This window comes from Takifugu rubripes, chromosome 8, assembly GCF_901000725.2.
Source record: "Takifugu rubripes chromosome 8, fTakRub1.2, whole genome shotgun sequence".
Taxonomy (NCBI): Eukaryota; Metazoa; Chordata; class Actinopteri; order Tetraodontiformes; family Tetraodontidae; genus Takifugu; species Takifugu rubripes.
The window spans coordinates 2,317,140-2,340,421 of record NC_042292.1 but is presented as its reverse complement, the minus strand read 5'-3'; the positions used below and the strand labels follow the sequence as shown (position 1 = coordinate 2,340,421).

Genomic DNA, 23,282 nt, shown 5'->3' with positions numbered 1-23,282 from the left:
CCGAAGAGGCCATATACTCAGGGCATGATGTCATATTTGCATCAGCCATCAGTTATTTTGGCAGGTCAGTTGAACCAACCACACCCAGTTTGAAGCAGCTGACCAGCCACACTTTTGCTACACTAATATTCTCTTTACATTTCTACTCAATGTGTAAATGGGTCAAAGGCAGCAGTGAATGACAGCATACAGAAAGGTTTTCTTCACATCTGACAGACCCTCTTTTGACTGTTTAGCCTGTCTGGAGTGTGTATTGGTTGTGGACAGCTTCAGTGTGTCAAAGGACATTATCACACTATCCTGACAACCAGCCTTTGTGTGCATATGTGTTTTTAATGGTTGATGTTTGTACACCGTGGGCTGTCACATAGGTCTATAAGAATTGATTCGTTGCCTGTCGGGTAAGGAGCATATTTGTCTTTGACATAAAAAAAAAAAAGGTCATGATTTAGAATAAGTAAAGGGGCTTCATCAACATGGGAAACATTAGAAATAGGTTATTGACGCTACAGTGTGTATGCTAAATAAATGCTACACCATATTTACCCAAGTGTGTATTTTAATGTTTGTCCTCTTAACCACAAATACTGTTAAAATGTATGAATTTAGAGTGGATCTGCTTCGGTTTTACTGAATTGTACGGGTTGTTTGACATGCAAAATAGGCATTATTACTGTATTTAACTTCCTTTGCATTTAGAGTATTGGGACAGAGATCTGAAACACTTGTGAGCTCTCTGATTCACCATTAGGAGCATTTAGCCTGAACTCCCAAATTCTCACTCCAAATTAGGGCCACGGCACTGAACGCACACTTTAGAAAAAATCCCTGCCAAGTTGTTTTCTGCTCAATCCCACGCAAACACAAATTTGTGTCATTTTTATGATAATCTCATTATATGATGTATCGAAACCATTTCTAAAAGGGGGTGCCAGAACCTATTTTGTGAATAATGTTTGAGAGAAAAGAGAAATAGTGGGTGAACAGATGAGATTGTGGCTTTGGGTGTTTTTAGGAATTTAGGTTTCCAAGGTCGAATGAGAAAATGGAGAAATAGACAAAAAAAAAACACAGCTTGTTTCATTTGATCAATATTCTATGAAATATTCCAGCACGCGCACACATGCACACTCAAAGGTCATGGTGGAAAAAGCCATTCAGTCTTCCCAGCAAAATTATTTGGACCCACAATACTGTTTACACAGCAAAGGTCATGTATTTGACATTTCCACACACTCATTTCCTGCCAGTGATATAAAGGACTTTATTGTATCCATGTTTAATATGCAATTCATAATGTGCACGTTGACTGCAAATGGCCAGGTAGTGTTATGGTGTCATGATAGGGGTCTGTTGCATGATTCACCCATATAAAGCTTGGCACTGTTGCGTCCCAACAGGGACGAATAAAGTCACACAGGAAGTGATGCACTCTGGTCAAGTCACAGTCTCCCTACTGTGATGTTGACTGGAAAGCAACCGTTTGAAGTGTTTTGGTAATTAATCCAAAGCACAACAGCCATTCCTCAGCGTCCAACTCATGAGTTGGATGTGAACCATCTGAGTAATGGCGTTCTTTTTCCATCTTAGACTAAGTGGAGCAGACCTATAATGTCATGTTTAAGTCTTTTTGAACTTCTTGAATACACCCATATGTGGTGACTCTTTTCTGAAATACTTGTCTTTGTTGGTTTGTCAATGTTGGGTACAATATTTACCTAAGCCTTTTGTCCCTGACAGTAGCGCTGAACCGAGCCTCTTGGAGCAACAGCATTTGTCTTATTTAGTTTAAAATAGCATGAAGGCAGACATTCCAAGATGTGTGACCTATCATGTGACAAAAAGTCTGCAAGTTTAATAGGAGACCAATAAACTGGTGTTGGTGGGAGGAGTGTGCTCTTAATAGAAATAACAACAGCAATATAAACTTTTTGCCCTCATTTGTTATCTATGAACTTTATTCTGTACCACTTTAAAGGATTCTAAATGGAGAGAATTACTTTTATTACCAGATGTGTTGTAGATGAAATGTTTTTGTTGCGGCTTCAGAAGTTTAATTCTATATTCTTCTTGTTCCCTGTGAACTAATGTTGCGTTTAAGACGTTTATTATTTTTGTTTAGGTACACATACTCTAAATACTGTTAAATATCGATATTTTCTTTTTTGTTCAAGTGTATTGATATGTAAAAATTCAGTTTTACGATGTCTGTACTACGACAGCAATTATAGATGTCACAATTTAGCAAAATTAAAGATGAGCCTAAATTTTGATGTTACACAAACTACAGAAACAGGTTATAAACATAATTTTAAACAGGTTAGCAGCAAGTCTTCATTCTGCTCCCTTACCCAACAGTCTAAAGATAGAAATGCTCCCCGCCTCCTCTTTCAGACTCTTCATCTTCCTCAGCACAGACATTTGCTGAGCTTATCCTGAGACTTTGAGGAAAAAAAATCTCTAGTTTTCCAGAGATCACTTTTCATCTTTAGTCCCATCAGCAGGAAATGCAAGTATGGTTCATAGAGACCAGACAAAAGCCATCCAAGAGATGGTCCAATGGGAAGACTGTTATTGACCTGTTAACCTCTGACCCTAGCCCCAGAAGTCACTGCAGTCGGATGAGTGCTTGCCATGGTCAGACAAAAGAGAAAAACCTTGCAGTTCCTCAAGGGGAAAAGGGCAAAAGCTGCTGTTTGGTTTGTGATGATGCCTTTTGGAGTCCATTTGCACAACCATTACTTCCTCCCCCCGTTCCTCTCTGGGGTCAGGCACCGATCCTCGGGTGGTAATTCACTTAAATCTGCAGCAGTCTTTGCCTTTGAGGTTTTAATTCTTTTAGATGGACAGCAGTGACATTTTCATATGGTTTTGCATCTGGAGGCATCATTTGTGCTGTCTTTTCAATGTTAATATTTCATGTGTATTGTGTGCACACTTAACTCCATCTGTCTGTCTTTAACAGTTGTGCAGGACTGCAGGATAATAGCTGTTTAAACACAGCTGTCAAATTGTATCCTGCTGTTTGGTTTAGTCCTTATTGTATTAAATATGAAAGCACCTCAGAGAACAGTGGCTAACACAGAGTAACTTGATTTTATTTGTTGCTATATCCTTTTCCTGTCTACCCTGGTCAGCTACTGGGTGATGTCATTGGCTAAAGCTTTTCATGCTAGGAAACCCCCAAATAGCTATGTCTGTGACTAAAGGGACCTCATATAGAGACAGAAAACAAACGACTCTAATGTTTTGGAGTTTTAATGATGGAACCCATTATAATCACCTTTTACTTAGGATGAGCATTTGGAAGTTAAAGAGATCTCCTGTTTCCCTCTCTGAAGTGGTATGAACAAAAAGAGGGACAGCTGGATTTTCCTGTCAAGAAATATGACTCAAGGGAAATTAGGAAATGTGCACATCCTAGCCATTTCCTGTTCCAATCTCCCACACTTGTTCAAGAGTGCATGGATATAATTACAAGTACACACATGTTGGAAGCTCTATTCTTGTGACGACATTTATTGAATCAATATAATGAAGTATCTATGCCCTTATCCTAACCTACAGAATAAAAAAAACACCTCACAGAAAGACATATCTTGTACCAAAATTAGCCCCACTCAAAAATCCTCAGGCTTTTAACAGGTTTTTTTTTTTTTTTTTTGAACTATCTGAACCTTTCCTAATGGCTATTTTTTTTGCCACACAAGTGGATTTTGTCAGATTTTTATGGGAAGCTTTTAAAACAGAAATATTTCAGGATCGGGGAGTGCGTTTTGTCCCGCAGGGTGACTCTAAGGAGCAAGACATGTGTGCTATTTGGAATGTGGCCTCTTTTGATGTTAAACGGAAATTTGAAGCTCTGCTTGGTTTCTCTATTGCCTGTTTTTCAACCCTGTGATAAAATATGCATCACCATACTGGAAGAGATTAGATAAGGCTTGTGATAGAGACTGATTATGATTTACAGTATTTATTAAGTAAAGTTGCACATTTGCAAATAACAAAACAAACTTTTTGTTCAATTTGCACTGAAATCTCAGCTTCCTGTGAAAGAAGGCTCATAGGCCAGCCTTTAAACCTTTTTTGGAATTAAATATAGCTGTTACACATGAATGTGTATAACAAACTACACATTGCAAACAAGCCTTTTTTTATGGAACATATTTGTGCATTAAGACATAATTTCAGGTGTACTCAAGCATCCTCCATGGTTGTATAATATAGTTGAAAAGGCCTCCTCCTGTGGTATTGAGTAATATGCAATATTATATGTATTATGTCACCATATTGCAGCTGTATTATATCTTGAACTAAATCCTCCAAACCAGGTGTTGAAAAATGTTGAAAGTTTGATACATTAAAGATCTACAATCCTACATCTATAAATCATTTTATAGGGAACTAAACTCCTCAGTTTCTTCATTTTGACAGTAATACAAGGCAACTTTCAAAGTCAGTGTAAAATATCAGATATGATTCCCATTTCCTTTATGAAAATATGAAATCTGAGCAGCTTGGTAGATCAACCAGAATGCACACTTTTATTAACCAGTAGGGGGAGCTCTACTCTAACCTTACCACAGCTGGGCTCTCACAGCCTGCTCATTTTACCCTTACCCTATCTTTCTTTAACCTCATTAAGTTCAGAATGGGTTGATGTAGCTTTCTTCTCCATAGGAATGTCACTATCGTATTTGTTTACTGTACGTGTAATTTGTTTGATGTGATCAGAATGTAATTTTGTGAAATATTCTGCACCTCTGATGTGTCAGTGGCAAGTCAACAAATAGAATGCTGCAGGGTTCTCTACTGATTACATGGAATACAGTGCCCCCTAGGGTTTCTTTTAGTGAGCAGTTGTCATGGTAACAGGTAGTGAGGTTGGCGTGAGCTTAGCTGACGATTCTTTCCTCCTTTTAGATCATTTCTGAATGTGGGTGTGATCTTAAAAATAAGTGTTATCGTCCGCCGATCTCTATTCTGTATGTAGATGGAGCAGGTCTCAGATGAAGAGCTGGACCATGGAGCAGAAGAGGACAGTGACAAGGAGGACCAAGATTTGGACAAGATGTTTGGAGCCTGGCTGGGAGAGTTGGACAAGCTTACACAGGTTGATACACACATGCGTGGAGAGAGGGCAGCTGGTTAAAAAACGCAGATTCACACAGGTAGAAAAGCAGAGCGAATGAACGTCTGTTTCCATGGCAACCTTTACACTGCTAATCTTGTCTCCCTGTAATGTATCCTAGCAACGAACCCTCCCACCGTGTGTCTGTGTGTGTGTGTGTGTGTGTTTGTGTGTCTGTGTGTGTGTGTGTGTGTGTCAGATTAGGCAAGCCGACATGGGTGTTTAGATGCAAATCTTAGCTATAATATCGGCAAGTGTGGTTTTGTGCCCCTCACATGGTCTTTGTCTCCTCTTAGAGTCTGGATGATGGCAGGCCCCAGAAGGCACTGCAGAAGCCTCCTCTCAGACAGGAGACAAACATGGCCAACTTCTCTTACCGCTTCTCTATGTACAACATAAATGGTGAAACCTTAGACAATTCAGTTACGCCGTCAAGATCTGCATAACAGCACAGATTAAAAAAAAAAAGATTGAATTATTTATCTATCTGCCTGCTTGTTCCCCTGTTGCTTTATCTTGTCACTCTGCAGAGGCTTTGAACCAGGGTGACACAGTTGATCTGGATGCCCTCATGGCTGACCTGTGCTCCATTGAACAGGAGCTCAACACCATTTCCAAACCAAACTCTACTTCTCGCAGCCACAACAAAGGACAACAGCGAGCCCCTGGGGGCCACAGTGCCAGTACCAAGCACACAGGCGCCAGTGGAGGGGGGAGCAGTGGAGGTACAGAAAAATATGGAAATATGCTGTACAGCAAAAGTTGTGTGCAAAAGTCATCTAGCAAAGGCCCCATAATTATTTTAAATGAAGGCTACTCATTTGCACGTCTTAATTGACTTTCACTCCAAAATGTGAATTAATTTGTTAAGACTGACTCTGTTGTAGAACATTCTGCTCTACTTTTATTCAGTATTTTTATTCAATTTGGTCATGCCATTCAACAGAGAGAATGGGCGTAATAGAATCCAATGGGAAATGTCTATTTTTTTGTTGTAGTGGTGAAACCAGTACTAATGTAAAAATATCTTCTGTACAGTCTTATAAAGTGGGATAGTTAAGAGAGCAAGAAAGCCTAGTCTTTAACATACACCTGACCTAGTCACCAATGGTTATTGATTGGTGACTATTTGCAGCCAGATCCTTCTGTTTTAGCTGCGTGTTGAATGTAGCATAAAATTAAAGCCTAATCATCAGAAGCTCCAATATTTATTCTGCTGCAATTATTACCTTCATTCATTTGAACAGGAAGCACCAATAGCAGTACTCGCGCATCACCAGCCAACACGGTTCGAGGCACCAATAGTAGTGGTCATACCCGCCCCACGGCGTCTAACATCTCTCTGGCCGACATCACATCTCAGCTCGAGAAGGCCTCACTCAGCATGGACGAAGCGGCTCGACAGACCTCTTCCTCTTCCTCCACCACCTCCTCATCTTCTTCCTCCTCCACCGCTCAGCGGCGACCCTCATCTGGGTCATCCAGCAGCAGACAGCACCGCAGGACAGGCTCAGTGGGAGCGGTCAGTGAGCATGAAGCGCCCTCGCAGAGGTCCAGTGTAAACTCAGCATGCGCTTCGGCGTCCAGCATGGATTCACTGGATATCGATAAAGTCCCAACAGGAAGAGAGGTGCCGGGTCAGAGCAGCCCAAGCACACAAGGACAAAACCAGACAAGCACAGAGGTATGACGAAAAGTCTTTCCAACAACACACACACTCGGGCCACACAAGAGTAAGACAGCATTATGAGACAGCAATTGAGAAAGTGAGGCTTTGTTATGTGTTTCAGTCTGGCTCATGCATGTTTCAATTTACAGCATGTGTGTGTGTGTATTTATATACATATATATATATATATATACTGTATATATGCACACCTTAACTGCATGAATCATCAATACGCAAATGTCTGTCCATTGTGTATTGGTTGGTGTGAATGATCGCTTTGGAATCACCTGTGGTTGTGTTTTCTGTTTCTGGATGGATATGACCAAAATATGTCCAAATGTTTAAAATAAACGTCCGAAAACAAGAGCGTCTAAACGTAGTAAAATCACGCAAAGATTTACAATACATGTAAAGTTAAAATAGTGTTAATGTTATGTCTCCTTTGCATAATTGAGATTACTTTATCTGCTTTTGAGAAAATTCTTTGAAATTGAAGGGTGTTTGTGGTCACATTTACCCAGAAAAACACATCAAATACTTTGATGCACAAGTTTATTGTGGGGATTACAAGGATCATCTATAAAGTCTTTATTTCTATGTGGATTTCATTTACCATATATTTACTCACTAACAAAAGTAAAGTTTACTTTAAATTGCATTTGAGACCAGATTAGTTTGTTTAAGAGGAATAAAGTTTTTTCCACCCTACTGGTTGAAAAATGTTTGTCAGAGAAAACGTGACAACCACATCAGTGGGGTAGTGTTTCACCAGCAAGAGCGTCGCATTAACACGATGTCTTGCATGTACCCTGGCCCTCCGCATGTGATAAACTCTGTCTGCAACCTTTTTCTATAAACGTGGTCTCTGTCCACACACCCTTGTCTTCACCTCCTGAACACCCCGTCAGCATGTCACACTACGGCGAACCAGACGACAGCTTGACTTTACCCCACGGGAGGGTGAAACCGATCAGGCTACTGTAAGTGCAAGTGTGTCAGATTGCATGTCACCATTTGACACGGTCGCATCTAAAGGCTGTGGGTTTAAGTTTTCAATGTTGGCAATATTTCTTTTTATATATTTTTGCCAGTTAAATTCCACTAGATTTCTAAATAATTGTAAATGATGTGAACCAACATTGTAGCTTAAACTAGCAGCCTTTGGGTGTCATTATGGGGAGTGTAATTCAAGGTAGCTCTAGATGATAGTTGAGCCAGAAGGTATAAGAGGTTCAGTTGTGTTTATTCTGTTTCCATCACAATCATTGCTTCTTCACCCACAGCTGCAAATATTGACAACCGCAACTCCTGATCTGCCTCTTTTACATAATACGACACCTGCAAAAATCACCAGCAATCACTTGGCAGCGACTCTTCTACATTTTATTTCCTCCTCTGCTTTCTTTTTATTCTCTCTTCAACCAAGCACTCCTATCTGGACCGAGAAACCTCGCTCATTCTGAAAAGCATAGCTGGAAAGCCTACTCACCTCCTGACCAAGGTGACTTTCTCATACACTTATTTCCTATTTATTTTTCTATTGCATGTACACACTGCTTCTCTCTTCCGCTTTATGTGTGCAAGTGGGAAAATCCATGCTGCCGAAAACAGATGATAGGAGACTTGGAATTGAAAACAGTTCTCGGCTGGAGAATTGAAATAAAATAGTAAACAGTCAAAATAAGTTAAAAGAAAAACAAATGTTCAAATGGTGTCGGAAATTGTTCAACATTTACTATGGAGATATACAGTATATATGTATTGAAAATGCTCATAGGTTCTTTTTGCTTTTAGTGTCACATTGAATTTGAACTGGAACCAGGAAATTCGATTAAAACATTTTTATGATAAAGTGAATCATTTGTTTCAGCTTCAAGACACATACCTAATATGTGACTTTTCTGGAACTGTTTTCTGCTCACAGTCTTTCTTAGTAAATGTCTGGTCCTGTATTTATTTATAAAGACCTCGGGTTGATAATCTAAAATCCATATGTATCTGAAAGGGAAACATAAAATAGCACATCAATTTTGAGCCCACTCTGAGTAAAATGATCAGAATTCCAATTGGATAAATGTAATTTTGTGTCCCTTGATTAAGCTAAATTTTACACTTGTGATGTCTCGTTTTACTTTGAATCCAGCATTGAACGATCAAGAGGATAAAACATTTAAAAATGTGTCATTTTCAAGAATTTATGGTCTTGACTGTGAATAAATGAGTATTTATCTGTTTGGTGATGTATTCCTTTTAGATTTTTCTCACACTGAACTGAAAAGAGATTAACACAAAAAAAATGTTTATTTTAGTGATAGTGATTTTTCCCATCCTGCATACATTGAATTTTTATGTAATACAGCAGATTCTTAAAGGATAGAGAGCCTGATCAGTTAAATATATGTTGTGTGTGTATATGTGTGTACAGTATGTATGTGTACTTAGGAATGGAAATGGGCTATTGTTGATATGGATTTAGAAACTTTGTCTTTGTGAATGCTATTGTAAAGACATCAAAGAGAGAGGGCGCCAGGATTTCTTTTTTTTTTTGGTCCATGTGAGGCCAAAAGGTCTTTTGAAGTTGTAACAGTGGAAAATCTGATTAGAAATTAATGTCTTCTCAAAAATGTAGGTCACATGGAGAGGGCATACTGGGGTGGGAAGGGTGTACACAGGGTGTTTTATGGGGGCTACCCTGACAGTGTGAGTCAAACAGACTGGACTGCAATGTGCACAACTCACGTGACCTTTCCCCCGTCACTGTGTCACACACACTTGACTGACTAAAAGCCTGCCAGTATGTGTTGGCCAAACAGAGTGTTGGCTTTATTGCTTCGTTGTTCATGTGCCCTGAAGCTAGTCATGTGTAAGAGGTAGTCTGGGTCACAGAGAGGCGGGTTCTCAGGATAAGAGGCTTGGGGAACAGTTAAGTCCCCCTCACCCCCTTTTAGACGTAGGCAGATGTACAAACGGCTTCAAGTATTCTGAATTCTCTGTCACTGTCATTGTAGTTTATTTTGGACGTCTTGTCCCGGTTGTCTGGTTTGTCTTGGCAAAAGGTCTTGTAGCCAGTTTGGAAGCCTTTTGTGGAGGGATTATGCTCCATCGATTGGGCACGCTCACAAACCCCTGCATCTGATGTACGCTGAGAAGCTGGAAGAGAGTGATGGAGAGGAGGGGGCAGGAAGAAATGGTGGGAGGGTAAAAAGAAGGAGGGGCGTCCTCCCCACTGTCTCATTTGAGCTCCTTTAGTCAAGTTGTGCACATCTCGGGCACACATGTCACAAAGTCTCAGCTCATGTAGCTTTTTGGATATTAGTTGGGGTTCTTTTTTTTGTGGCATGATACATTATAGCGACAACTGAGGACAAAAACCCTTTTTCAATTAGTTATGGAGGAAGCTGGAAAATATTTCTAATTTTTGCTTTTAGATATGTTCTTTGATCAGAAGACATAGAGGCTGCAGCCCCGCGCCCTTCGGGGATCTTCTACTTTCGGTTCCTTTTTGCTGTGAGAGTAAGATCAAAGGAAGCAGTGCAGCTGCAACTCTATGAATCCAACATAGAACTGTAGATGGCAAAAGGAGCGCCATATTTGAGCAATGTCGCTATAGCTACATTTGATATCGCTGATCATTTGTCTGGGAGAAAACACACTTCCACTGTGTAAGGTGATCAAATAGTGCAGAATGGAGGTGATGGCATCTTGTTGGAGGGGGCAGGTAAGTGACACGGAACACAGGATTGGTTTCATACTTGATGCCAATGCGCCACCATGCCAGAAGCTTCGACATTTAAATGCTTTACGAGGCTGCTTACTTTAATGCCGTGTGTGCGACGCTTTTTCCAGAGACACAAGGCAAGACAATGCTTGTGATTGTCCTATTTTGTGAATGATGACTGGATCAACCATTCTGTGGTTTTGTCTAGGAGGAGCAAGCCGCCAAATTAAAGGCAGAAAGGATCCGGGTAGCCTTGGAGAAAATTAAGGAAGCGCAGGTCAAAAAGGTAGGACCTTTTTCTTTGTTCACTAACCATTCTGACTCCGTGAAATCCTCTTCTTACCCTTTTCAATTCTCCCGGCGTTTTCTTTGTGAACTTCATTCACAGCCAGGCAGCGAAGTGCCGAGAAAATAGGTCAATGCAGTGTTTGATTATATGGGCAACTGTCGGGGAGGGAGCATGCATTCAGATAGAGGCTCCGGTATGCTGGTACACTGCAAGACAATGCAGAAACATTCCATACAAAACATCTTATTTACATAAAAGTGTCCAATTGGCTTTTCTCCATTTTTTTTCGGTATTGCCCTCCACAGATAGTGCTTTGAATGAACAGTCTATTTGAATGAGTAACACACTGGTTGCCTTTTATATGCAATGAAAAGATGAGACCTATTAGTGTTCCCACAGATAGTATAGACTTCAGTCTGCCCAGTGAATACCATATTATAAGGTGGAGAGTGCTGATACAGCTGGCACATGCAGTAAACGGATACAGCAGAATGTTATGGTGTGGTTATCAACAGGCAGCTATGACTCACAAATTACTACACTTCTTGATGATGGGGCCAGTTCCACCTATGATGGCAAAAGTTTCTGGAAAATGACTTTTTGTAGCTGTGGGATTTTGTTCGGTTTGATTTAACTTTGTTATTTCTAACCAGATTAAAGGTCTGAGGGGGGTCTTTCCCATGAGGAATGTAGGTCAGACGTCCCATATTTGTGTTGGTCCATCCCAGCACGCACATTGGCTCACATTTTTGCTCAAACTACTGAACCCACAGTCTGATTGGATGTCCAATGGGAGCACAAACATGAGGTCAAGGAAAAGGGGGCTTTACTTGGTTTCACACCAGGACTAGTCTTACTGGGGCTGGATTTGGCACGTGTGCATTTGTCTCATCCAGCTTAAACTAAGCTTGCTTATTATTGGGAACTTTAAATTGCTTACAAATGCAAAACCCTGGCCAGATCATTGGATTTTAGTTTACTGTCTGTTTATCTGTCCCTATGACAGTCTAAGTATTTCAAAGTTTTGAAAATGGAATGTTGGTTTAGCGTTCATACAGATAGATCTGTTTAAATCTGTGTCCATAAAATCAACAATTTCTAGGTACCAGTTTAAATTATTTTTATGGAGGTTCGCTTGCGTATTTTTCATTGTAGTTAAAGCTAAACATATCTTAATCTTATGGGACAGGATAGTTCTAACCTTACAAATTCTGCTTGTCCATAAAATCATTTGAGAAATATGGATATTGCTAGAAAATCTCTTGGAAAGAATTTATTTTTACATGAAACCATGATTATGAATATCTGGAAAGTGCCACCTTTTTATCCCTGTAGGATTCCTTTAATTTGGATGCAACAGTTACCGTAAATAGTCGGCCAACTCTAACTAGGAGACTTAAGTTTGTAACAGTTATTTGTTTTGACGGAGATGGAGGATTATTGGGAGTGATTAAGCTCAGAGAAAACTATGAAGAAGTTTGCTTCATGTCATAGTGGTTGACTTTTATGGGTTCAAATGAAATATGAAACTCCTGAAATCCTCCCTTTTATAAAAAGTTGTTGTCTCATCCTTTCTCAGCTTGTGATTAGAGTTCACATGTCAGATGAGAGCTCCAAGACCATGATGGTGGACGAGCGGCAGACAGTTAGGCAAGTGCTGGACAGTCTTCTGGATAAGTCCCACTGTGGCTACAGCCCTGACTGGTCTTTGGTAGAAACCATCACCGAGCTACAGATGGGTAAGTTAGCTGTTTATTCCAGCCATACCTAAGTCAAATAAACACAGTTTTATGGTTGTTGTACGCAACACCAGTCACATGTTTGTGTTGGGAGCATTTATCAAAACACTGAAGTTTTACTAAAGTTTCTGCCCCATCCAAATTCCTGGTGAGACAATATTGAAGGACACATTTCCAGAAACATGTATATCTAATATCTACATGTTTTTCCTGGTTTTCATTGTCTCAGAACGTATTTTTGAGGATCATGAGAACCTAGTGGAGAACTTACTCAACTGGACCCGAGACAGCCACAACAAGCTCATGTTCACTGAGCGCATTGAAAAATATGCTCTTTTCAAGAACCCTCAGGTGACCACCTATTAAACTTGGGCTAGTGCACGTGACAATGGAGCGTATAAATGCAGGAAGCATATGCTGTATACAGAAACCCATTGTTTATGCATACTGATGGCTGTACAGCTCGGAGAGCACAGCAGTGTGTTTGTGTAGGAGGGATGGAAGTAGGTCAAAGCTTTAAAGCCAGTAAAGGTGAATAATTTATTTAACATAAGACAAACCGCTGACTGTACACTCCCCCCTTCCCTCCCTCCCTGCCTTCTATTTACTGGTTCTGTCAATCATCTCTAGAACTATTTGTTGGGGCGGAAGGAGACATCTGAAATGGCTGACAGGAATAAAGAGGCTTTATTAGAGGTGAGGTGTAAATTTTCTCATCCTGATTACACTCCTGCATTGTGATTTTAAATTTCAATTTATGATCTTTTATTTGTCAAGAACAGTAAAGGAAATATACTTTTATTTCCCCATGTTTCTGATTGTTTTCCGTAAGAGTTACACAGCATCCTTCAATTTTGCGTGTGTATCTTGTGCCCAGGAGTGTTTCTGTGGTGGATCAGTTTCTGTGCCAGAGATCGAAGGAATTCTTTGGCTGAAGGAGGATGGAAAAAAGTCATGGAAGAAGCGCTACTTCCTTCTCAGGGCCTCAGGAATCTACTATGTCCCCAAAGGCAAAGCCAAGGTAAGTGAGCTGACAGAACAAAATGAAGATGCAGAAAATGCGGCTGAGCGTTTCAATAACTGGATCTACACAGATTACTCTGGGTATTTCCTGTTTGAACATGTTGTGCAAAGCACATGGTTTTATTTAACCAGGGATTTGTTGTGCATATGTGCTCTATTTCAGCCCCATCATCTTCCACATTAATATTCAGTCTTTTATGACATTCATATGGATGACTTTTCACTTTGATTTTAACGCCAAGTGTTTGGTTGTTTTTTGTTTGGGGTTATTTTGTCAGCGCGAATACAATACAATCAATTAAATTCAATGTTAAGTAGCTGGTTTACTTTTGTGCCTTATTTAATCCTGAAGTCTTTTGCAAGGTAAAAGTAGGTTAAGTTCCACATTACAGTGCTAGTTCAAGCATAGCATCGAGCACCTTACAATTAATTTAGAAGCATATAAAACACATGCACTCAATGAGCCACATTATCATCATTTTTTAAAGCACATTTAGAATGACGGCACTCAGGCACAAAAGACATACTCTAAATATTATGTTTAGAACATAAATAGATAACAAAGATTTGAAAATGTGAATCACCAGAAATGTCTTAATTCCTTATTCTGGTATTGTGGACCACACACAATTTTTTAATCTTGCACTGATCTTCAACTTGAATTCATCATCGTGTGTGTGTGTGCAGGCATCCAGAGACCTGGTGTGCTTCCTGCAATTGGACCATGTTAACGTGTACTACGGCCAAGACTACCGCAGCAAATACAAGGCCCCCACAGACTACTGCCTGGCCCTCAAGGTGCAGTTTCTTTCCTGCCATATCCTGTTTTCAGGAGCATTTAAAGACTGAAAGGCTGCAGCTATTTTAGGAATGTGGCACATTTATTGAGCGTCATCGTTGTCTGCGGTTATCATAAATAAAATTAATTAAATTTTCTTTTTCGCAGCATCCTCAAATCCAGAAGAAGTCGCAGTATATCAAGTATTTGTGCTGTGATGATGTCAGAACTTTGCATCAATGGGTGAATGGAATACGTATTGCCAAGGTGTGTTACTTTCTGTTCTGTCTTAAAAAGGCCAAAAATATTTTTATTCATGCATATCAACATATGTGTATCTTTCTTATTTTATTCGGAAGTATGGAAAACAACTGTATGGGAACTATCATGAGGCTATGAAGAGAACAGAGGCAGCATATGATTGGTCCTCTCTCTCTACCTCAAGCATCAGATCAGGCTCCAGTTCTGTCAGCATACCTGGTAAATATAACATAACAAACATTTCCCCATCTTTTTACAGTGCAAACAATTCTTAATATTTGGCTTTCTGTCACGTGTGTGCACACCAGAGTCTCAGTCTAACCATTCGGGGCATTCAGACAGTGGGGTGGACACGACTTCCTCTCAAGGCCGGTCCCAGAGCGTGGTGAGCTCCATTTTTTCTGAAGCTTGGAAGAGGGGTACGCAGATTGAGGAAAACACTAAGGTATGGCTTTCTGGCAGAGCTGAAACCTTTTAAATTAGCAGATCATTTGAAGACTAAGATGTGCTCCTGTTTGTCTACCAGATGAGAATGGACACAGCAAAAGGGGGCACGCTGCCACATCACAGTCACAGGCATCACAGTCAGCATTCAGTCGATTATCCAGCTTCGACACCCCCTCCCCAGCAACAGCCCCCACCACAGCCTCAGTCCCAGCCTGTCCAAAAGCACCCACCCCAGCCTCAGCCTCAGACCCACCAGCAGCACTCACCACAGACTCAGATCATCCAGCAGCACCCATCGCAGCCTCCACCCCAGTTACAGCACCATCACCCACCTCAGCCAGTGCAGCCCCCAACACCCCCCCAGCCAGAACAATATCCGACGCCTCTTCATCTGGAAACCATTCAAGCTGCGCCCTCTAACTACCTACTGCAACAGCAACAAATGACCAACAGTATCTACAACCACGTTCCCCTACAGCAGCCTCAGACGAGTCCGCCACCGCCACCGCCTCCGCCACCACCTCCGCCTCCTCCCCCACCCGCAGTTCAAACGGTGTCGCACCACTCACTTGCTCCCACCATGTACAAATACAGTACCATCACCAGACTGCAGAACCAGAAAGCTAGTCACCACAAGCCCAATCACGTTCTCACAAAGCCTCAGCCAGTGCCAACGCCACCTGCAGCACAGGTCAAACCCAATGTCAACCATATTGCAGCAAGGACTAACGTCCCCCCTCCTCCACCTCCGCCACCTCCCCCATCCATGCCAACCCCTGGATCTGCCATGGCTGTGTTGAGGCTTGGGCCTCCTAGCCCGGCCGCCCCTCCTGCCTTCATCCCTCCACCACCAACATCTGCACATGCTGCGCAGATGAACGGGGGATCATTTCCACCCCCACCTCCTCCCCCTCCTCCTGCACCCGTGCCCTTAAGCCAGTCTGTTTACTGTGGTGGACTTAAGCAGGCCCTAAAGGAAAGGTTTCCCAGCCCTCCACGAGATCTCCTTTCTCTAAATGGAGGATTTGAAGAGTCCCCGCCACCTGCCCCAACCCCTACACCACCACCACCTCCACCACCGCCACCACCACCTCCTCCTCCTCCGCCACAACAGCAGCAATTCCACATTCCGTCTCAATTTCCCCCACCACCAGCACCTGCTAAAATGTTCACATCAGGTTTTGGACCTCATACAACGCCAAAACCTGTGTCCCCTGTCTCACCGTTTCCTCCTGCTCCACCTCCTGCTACACTTGGTGGCCTAACCCCACCGCCTCCACCACCCCCACCTCCACCTGCTCCCCTGAAGAAACAGTTCAGCCTCCAAGCTGGCCATACATCCATTCAGCCGCCACCAACGCTGCCTAAGCAGCACAGCCTTTCAAAGCAGATGACCCCCACAGGAGGTCCTCAGACCATGTCTTTGGTGAAGCAGCTAGCAAGCCAGTTTCCAGGTGCTCCACCCCAGGTCAATCAAACAGAGATCCCCAAAGCGCCACTTTCTCCACCTGCAGTAAAAACCAAACCAAAATGGCAGCCTGGTGGAGTCCAGCAGCTGCAGTCTCCAGAATTCCCACCACCTCCTACTGATAGCAATGCTGCTTTTGTAGCGGCAGCACCACCACCACCACCTCCTCCTCCTCCGCCCCCTCCACCTGCACCTGTCACAGGTCCTGCCCCACCTCCTCCTCCGCCCCCTCCACCTGCACCTGTCACAGGTCCTACCCCACCTCCTCCTCCGCTTCCTCCTGGAAACCTTGGTTCGCCCACAAAAAGGCCACCCTCCAGTTCTTTAAATATAGGCGGTAAAAAGGCCCCGCCCACCCCACAGAGAAATTCCAGTGTCAAGTCCAACTCCTCTGGCTTTTATGAAGAATCAAGGAAAAACCTGCTCAGCAAATTTGCACCACAGAACGCTGCTTCTTCTGCACCGTGTGTCTCTCCATCTTCCAAAGATCCCGCAAACGGACCCCCTGCACCACCAAAACCAGGCAAACTGAATCTGGCCAACCTGCCCATGGCACTGCAGGCCAAAGTAAGCCAGGCAAAGAAATCCAGTGGCGAGTTTCCCTCCCCACCACCTGAATGTGCCTACTTCCCCCCTCCTCCTCCAGCATCTGAGCTCTTTCCCCCTCCTCCTCCACCTCCTGGGGGTGAAGCTCACTGCGGAGGAGCACCTAAGGTAGCTGTCGTGAACCCCCAGCCCCAGGCTCCCCCTCCACCGCCACCTGTCTCCCTTGTCAGCAACTTATCTTGGGGTAAGAGCTCCTTGAAAAAGACCACGCTAGTTCAGCGTAGCAACAACACCCCAGAGCCCCCTCCCCTTTCCTCACCTCCTGCCACCTCTCCCAAAGGCAGCTCGGGCCAACCCAATTTCCTTGAGGATCTTAACCGGACACTAAAACGGAAGTCAGTAGGCCGCCAGGGTTCTCTTAACTCTTCAGCGCTCGCAGGAAAGTTGGATCCTGCAGGGACTATGGACGACATGGCGCTGCCTCCGCCGCCGCCGGAGCTGCTCTTGGATAATGGAAAGCAAAGCAATGGTGGAAATGGGGGTTACATGTCTGGTAACATCTCCGGCTATGCAACACTACGGCGTGGACCGCCACCTGCACCGCCTAAAAGGGGGGATGCCACCAAACTTACTGGAGAGTGTTGAACTGAGATATCAGGACTTAAAAATAGACAATGAAAGAATTTATGACGGCCAACATGGAAGAAAATCCTAATATCCCCTTCCTTAGGATCACAGTGATGATTGTGTATATATTTAATGCAAAGCAGACCATATTCAATTAATGCTTATTATTACATTTTTGATCATGCTAGGCCTTTTCGATTCGTATGGTTTACAATAGCAGGGCAATTGAGACTGGAGCAGGAAAGTTTGGCATTCTAGAAATGAATATTTTGTTTACGATTGCCTAAACTCTCTGGTAAACATTGTATTTCCTGGTATGGTAAACCTCACTCACCTGGTACACCAAGCAGATTTACCTTGATGTTAAAAGAAACTGTGCAAATAATCTTGGATCCGTGTTCAAGCCAAATCATCTGTCTGCTTCTTCGCCATGAGTTTGCACTGAAATATGCACACATCAGGATCTCTCTGCTTTGGTACTGCATGGACTCCATGTAATAATGAGCTGTAAAACATAAAGCTGTTCTCGTGAGTGTGCATGAGCAAGACTGAGAATCTGCATACATCCATGCATGTATGTATGATTGGACTGCAGTGGTGGTAGGTTAGGCTTTCGTGGGGCAGGTTGCTTTTATACAAAAAATATTTAATAACTGAGGAAAAGAAGGATTTGTTTTTGAGTATATGTTTTTCTTTTAAAATGGGATCAAAGTCTTCGGGGAACAACCTTCCGAGTACATCGGTCCGCAGACAAAAAGGTGCGTTTTAAAAGTAGGGATGCACCAATCAAACTGCCGTAGCTTTCAACAAAACATCGGAAATCGCTGTTGGAAACCTTTGGACCAGAACATGGCTTTTGAAAGCCAAGTGTAATAAATATATCATCCTTTTCATATCCCTTATCTAGAAAGATGCTTCAGCATCAATACTGAAGAGGTGCATCCCTAGAAATTCTCTCACAAATGTGTCATTTTAAACATTTCTAGACTGTTTTGCCACTACAAGGAAGCCTTATTCACAAGATATTGCACAGTGGTCAAAGCTGAAAGATTTTATTTCCTCCCCCAAAGGATTGGTAAAATCTGGTCAGTACAACTGGAATAAATGTTACGGTTTTTAAAAAATTATTTAATAATGTAGATGAAAAAGAAGCAGCAGGGCTAGTGATGGTGCGTCATCGTGGACTGTGTGACTTCCCTGTGTGTCGCCATGATTTCTGGACCTTCAGTTTGTGTGTACAGTTACAGTTGCTGCTCCGTTACCACTTCTTAAATATCAATAATAGGGAAGTAGAATGTAGTTTGGATTCATATCATGTGAAGTGTAATCATTCCCACCAGGTGATCCAGTTAAAATGTGTCTAGTGTACTGAGCATTGAGTCATGTAGTCAGTAACAGAAATCATGTGGCTGGCAATTGGACTGAATGTTGCTTTTAAGTTTTCTTTTTGTGGTGCCATTACAGCTTCAGCCCTTGGTGCACAGGGACCGTCTGGATTCTGTATCTACTGAGCAGATCATGAAGGATTAACATTTTTTAGCAGCAATGCCTTAATTTTTAAGGTGGTCGTGCTCCCTCAAGTACTTGGTCTCAATGCATCCTTGTGTGCCATCAGGACATCTCTGGTTTTAATTTGGCTCTTGTGTGGAAACCTCCTCACTGCACGTTTGAGGGGACCTTTATTTCTATCTGCATTTGTTAAGCTTGTCATAAAGAAGTTTGTTTTTTTTAATTTCCACACATGTATCTTGTTCAGTTTGATTTTCATCTGACGGCATTCATCCTACTGAATATCCTAACTATGGATGTTAATTACAGTACAGTATGTAACTTATTGATGTACTGATATGAACATGTGGGGCCAAGTGAAATCAAGAAAATGGAGACTAAATGTGTTTTCTGGCATTTAAGCTGAAAATTACAATATAAATGTCAAAATCGGTCTCCTCCGTGTCAGAGTCCCAATTTGTTGAACTCGTTTGCATCATTTTGTACCAGGTAACTCAGCATTTAAGATTTTTGCTGAGAAGCCCTGAGAGCGAAGATGCTAAATAATTTTGCTTGTGATCGTAGTGAACCCCCTGCTGGCCAAGTCCTATATTGCTCGTCTGGATAAAAGAAATCTGACCAACAACAAAGGAAAATTGTCTCAACATTACTCCATTTAAATAAAAAACACGTTTTGTTGTATTACAATTTACACACAAAGTATATACATATGTGCCAAACTGTCAATAACCTGAACATATCATATTCAATATATCCTGGAAATTTCACTTGTTAGACCCATACTAATCAAATGGTTTCATAAACAGGTGATTAGAGGTAAAATGAGGGGAAAAAGCTCACCATCCTTATAAAATGACATTTGAAGCAAAATTGAGAGACCGGGTTGAAAAGGAAAATCAGAAAATGCAAATCTAATGAATTACAAGCTCCTAAACTTAAAGTGAATTATTTTTTAATGGCTTAATCGACCTCAGAAATGTATATCTGTACAACAACAGATTGGTGTTTAAGTCCACCAAAAGATGATTCTTTTTTCTTTTTTTTTTTTACGTTCAACAATATCAAAAATACTTAACATTTTGACATGAAGAGAATTCTTGCTGTGGTTAAAGATAAATGCGCTTTGGTCATCCTCTTCAGTAATGTGGAGACCAAGTGAACCGTGTATTTTAAATAACCTGGAAAAGGAATGTGTCCAGTTAAGCTGAGCTTTTTACGGTAGAAAAAAAAAATCACAGCTCAGACTTGGAATGAGACTATCCTAAATGCAACTAATTTCTAACAGCATCATTGAAATTCTCTTACAAGTGTATTTGTTTTTATCCCATTTTACCAGTAAAGAGTTGAATACCCACAACCAACCACAGAATCAGTCCACTCATCGTTCAAGTGTTCCCATCAGAGGCTCCATAGCAGCAAGAAAGCAGATTTCAAACTCCTGATCTGAGAAGCGAGCGACAGACTGGCGGGCATTGCGTCGGATCTGCAACCGACTGGCAGGGGGCAGAGCCAGGATCTGGTCTATTGCTTCAGCATAACTGTCTTCGTCATCGGCCAGAAAGCCCGTCTGCCCTCCCTCAAAGGGCACCACAATGTCCAGCTTGGGACCGCCGGATTTGTGCGCCAGGATGACCTTTCCTGCTGCCATACATTCCACGATGCCTAAGTGAAAGGGAAGAGCAAAGCAGGGGAAAAAATCCAGAGTGAATATTGTGAGGAAAACACATTACAAGAAAATTCATCAATAATTCTTTTTTAATACCTATTCCAAAGTGTTCATTCCACATGGTGTGCAATCCAATGGTACTTTCTGCAAGCTCGCGCTTCAATTCCTCAAATGGTATGTTCAGTTTAAACTCCACTCTGTCGCCCACTCCCAGTTCCTGGCACAGGCCCCTCAACATCAGCACTCGGTCCTCATCTTGCTGGTTCCTGCATCCACCTATCAGTATGAGCTTGAGTGACTCTCTGCCCCCAGGACCCTCCCTCCTCCGGTCCAACACCTTCTTGAAAGCTCTGATCTGCAGCCGGTGATCCTTCTCTGGGCGGAACTGCCCGACAGAAACAATGGAGTGGCACTTCTTATCGACTTCCTCCTCCAGCGGCAAGTCCAAGAAGGCACTCACGTCGCACGGAGGGTAGACCACGCTGGTGCGATTCGGTGCACGCCACAGTGACAGGATGTGATCCAGGGTCCATGAGGAGTTGACCATGATAAGATCGCTGCAAGAACCGGCCATGCCATAGAGCAGAGCAAACAGGCAGTAGTACACCACCTTGAAGGCACTCAGGAAAAGACTGTTGGAGACGTAGTCTGGGTTGTTAAACCTAGAAGGTTAGCAGTACAGCTTTAGTACCTAGGAAAAGGTGGAAATGTTCATATAGATCTCAATACTGTATGTGTTGTGTATGTGAGAATTACCTGGGATTCCTCTCTCTCACTACAGACAACATATCTGTGCTGATGGTGGGATAGTGAACATAACTGCCCACGCTGCAGCCTCCAAAGTAGCGGAACAGCGGCAGAGTGAAGGCATAGCCCATCGAGTCGATATACAGGTCAGGAACGAACTCTGTCAGTGCCTCCCACCCGAGGAAGATGGACCCGATGCTCTGTCCCAGCAGAGTGAAGTGAGGGAACAAGTTGGGCTCCACAAGCATACGATGCCTCAGAAAGACAAACTGAGGAGGGCGAGGGAGCACAATGTTGAAACGACGCCGTGCACCTTCCAAGATCTGCTGGCCAGTCACACCCAGGTCTCCTGTGTACACCACAATGTTGATGTCTGTGTACCTGTACAGATAAGAGGATATGATTGGGTCATAGTTAGGAGCAGGTGGCACTTTGATGACGGACTTATTTCAAACACTAATCGTGTCTTATTTGTTTTTTCCCCCCAAGTTAAATTAAAATTACCTGTTCTGCAAAGCCCTGATGGCACACCATAGAACTCTCTCCCCGCCACCACCAGCATTACAATACGGGTGTAAGAAAGCCACCGTGGGGCGGCCATCCCTGGCCCGTCGAGCATTCCTGCTGCTCTGCAGCCAATAACGAACTGCAAGCACCAGCAGGACCAGGACTGTGAGCAACAGTGCACACAAAATCACCAGGGGTAGAAACAATTTCCATAGCAACCTATGGACAGATGTGACAAATGTCAAGGCAAAATCCACGTTTCTTTTACATTAAAGTTATTGAAAGTCCAGATTTTAAAAAGGAGGAAATGTACAACATGAAAGAAAGTCGTAAGAAATAGACTTGACGACCATTATGTGGATTTACTGTTGAAGGAAATTTTTTGTGAAACAATAATTTGTCCCCAGTCGAAACTTTTCCGGGTATTAATTTTAAAGGCATTAATGAATAGCACAACATATATGTTGTCAGATTCACAACAGCATACTAAGTCATGTAAAATTACTGTAAAATAAAATAAAAACACAAGATACTTTTCAAAATTTATTACCATAAACTAAGAATACGTAACGTAAAAATAGCGATATATAGTATCACGATACATGGTTATTTTAGATATCAACGTTACTATGAGGAGCAAGCTAATTTCATTAAATCAGCTAATACGAGCCGACTAGATACTACATTTAAGCGACACACACTTAAAATTAAGCTATTTTAACGTTTCTGTAATTGAAATAGTTGACAATTTTACCTTGTTAATTCACACAAACACAGGACCAGCTGATCGTGGCCCGACATCTTGCCAAATGATAGAAACACATCAACTTCCGCCGCGTTACAGGTGTTGCTCCTGATAATATGGCGCCACCTGTTGGTGAGGATGTATTACAGCATACACCGACTTCAACAATAAACGATGTTTTAAGTGTTTCAGCTGTATTTTTTGCAGCAAAAACAAGTGTGAAATAAGAATATACCACAAATTGAAATTACCTACATTAAATCAAATAAAGCTGAACATTGCTTTCCACTAAAGAACTGACATCAGTCATATACCTAAGAAAAGGTTAAAAGTAACTTTAAATAAAATAAAATACGAACTTACTGGTCCATTCTAATCATGCCAAGAATAAACTTATGAGCTTCTTCTCCAC

General features: G+C 42.1%; 2 protein-coding genes across 4 annotated transcripts in view; one reads left to right on the top strand and one right to left on the bottom strand.

The window, feature by feature from the left end:
- raph1b (Ras association (RalGDS/AF-6) and pleckstrin homology domains 1b) overlaps positions 1-19,640 on the top strand; it is a 33,335-nt gene extending 13,695 nt beyond the window's left edge. Inside the window, exons 3-18 of one of the 3 annotated variants that reach the window (XM_011606091.2) lie at positions 4,994-5,113; positions 5,428-5,533; positions 5,662-5,856; positions 6,379-6,815; positions 7,709-7,780; positions 8,227-8,301; positions 10,727-10,804; positions 12,387-12,546; positions 12,776-12,897; positions 13,177-13,242; positions 13,424-13,567; positions 14,257-14,367; positions 14,516-14,614; positions 14,707-14,827; positions 14,917-15,053; positions 15,135-19,640. In XM_011606091.2, coding sequence (XP_011604393.2) covers positions 4,994-5,113; positions 5,428-5,533; positions 5,662-5,856; positions 6,379-6,815; positions 7,709-7,780; positions 8,227-8,301; positions 10,727-10,804; positions 12,387-12,546; positions 12,776-12,897; positions 13,177-13,242; positions 13,424-13,567; positions 14,257-14,367; positions 14,516-14,614; positions 14,707-14,827; positions 14,917-15,053; positions 15,135-17,714 — 4,623 coding nt within the window. In that variant the 3' untranslated portion in view covers positions 17,715-19,640. The remainder of the gene's footprint in view (positions 1-4,993; positions 5,114-5,427; positions 5,534-5,661; positions 5,857-6,378; positions 6,816-7,708; positions 7,781-8,226; positions 8,302-10,726; positions 10,805-12,386; positions 12,547-12,775; positions 12,898-13,176; positions 13,243-13,423; positions 13,568-14,256; positions 14,368-14,515; positions 14,615-14,706; positions 14,828-14,916; positions 15,054-15,134) is intronic. The other 2 variants (XM_011606092.2, XM_011606094.2) reach the window with 2 other exon arrangements.
- A 500-nt stretch (positions 19,641-20,140) lies between these two features.
- Positions 20,141-23,252, bottom strand: alg11 (ALG11 alpha-1,2-mannosyltransferase). The gene is made up of 6 exons (XM_003966416.3): positions 23,234-23,252; positions 22,880-22,996; positions 22,123-22,344; positions 21,628-21,999; positions 20,968-21,533; positions 20,141-20,867 (listed from the first exon to the last, which is right to left on the bottom strand). The coding sequence occupies exons 1-6, from the start codon at positions 23,248-23,250 to the stop codon at positions 20,584-20,586; spliced, it is 1,578 nt and encodes a 525-aa protein (XP_003966465.2). The 5' UTR covers positions 23,251-23,252; the 3' UTR covers positions 20,141-20,583.
- Between the last annotated feature and the right edge of the window lie 30 nt (positions 23,253-23,282).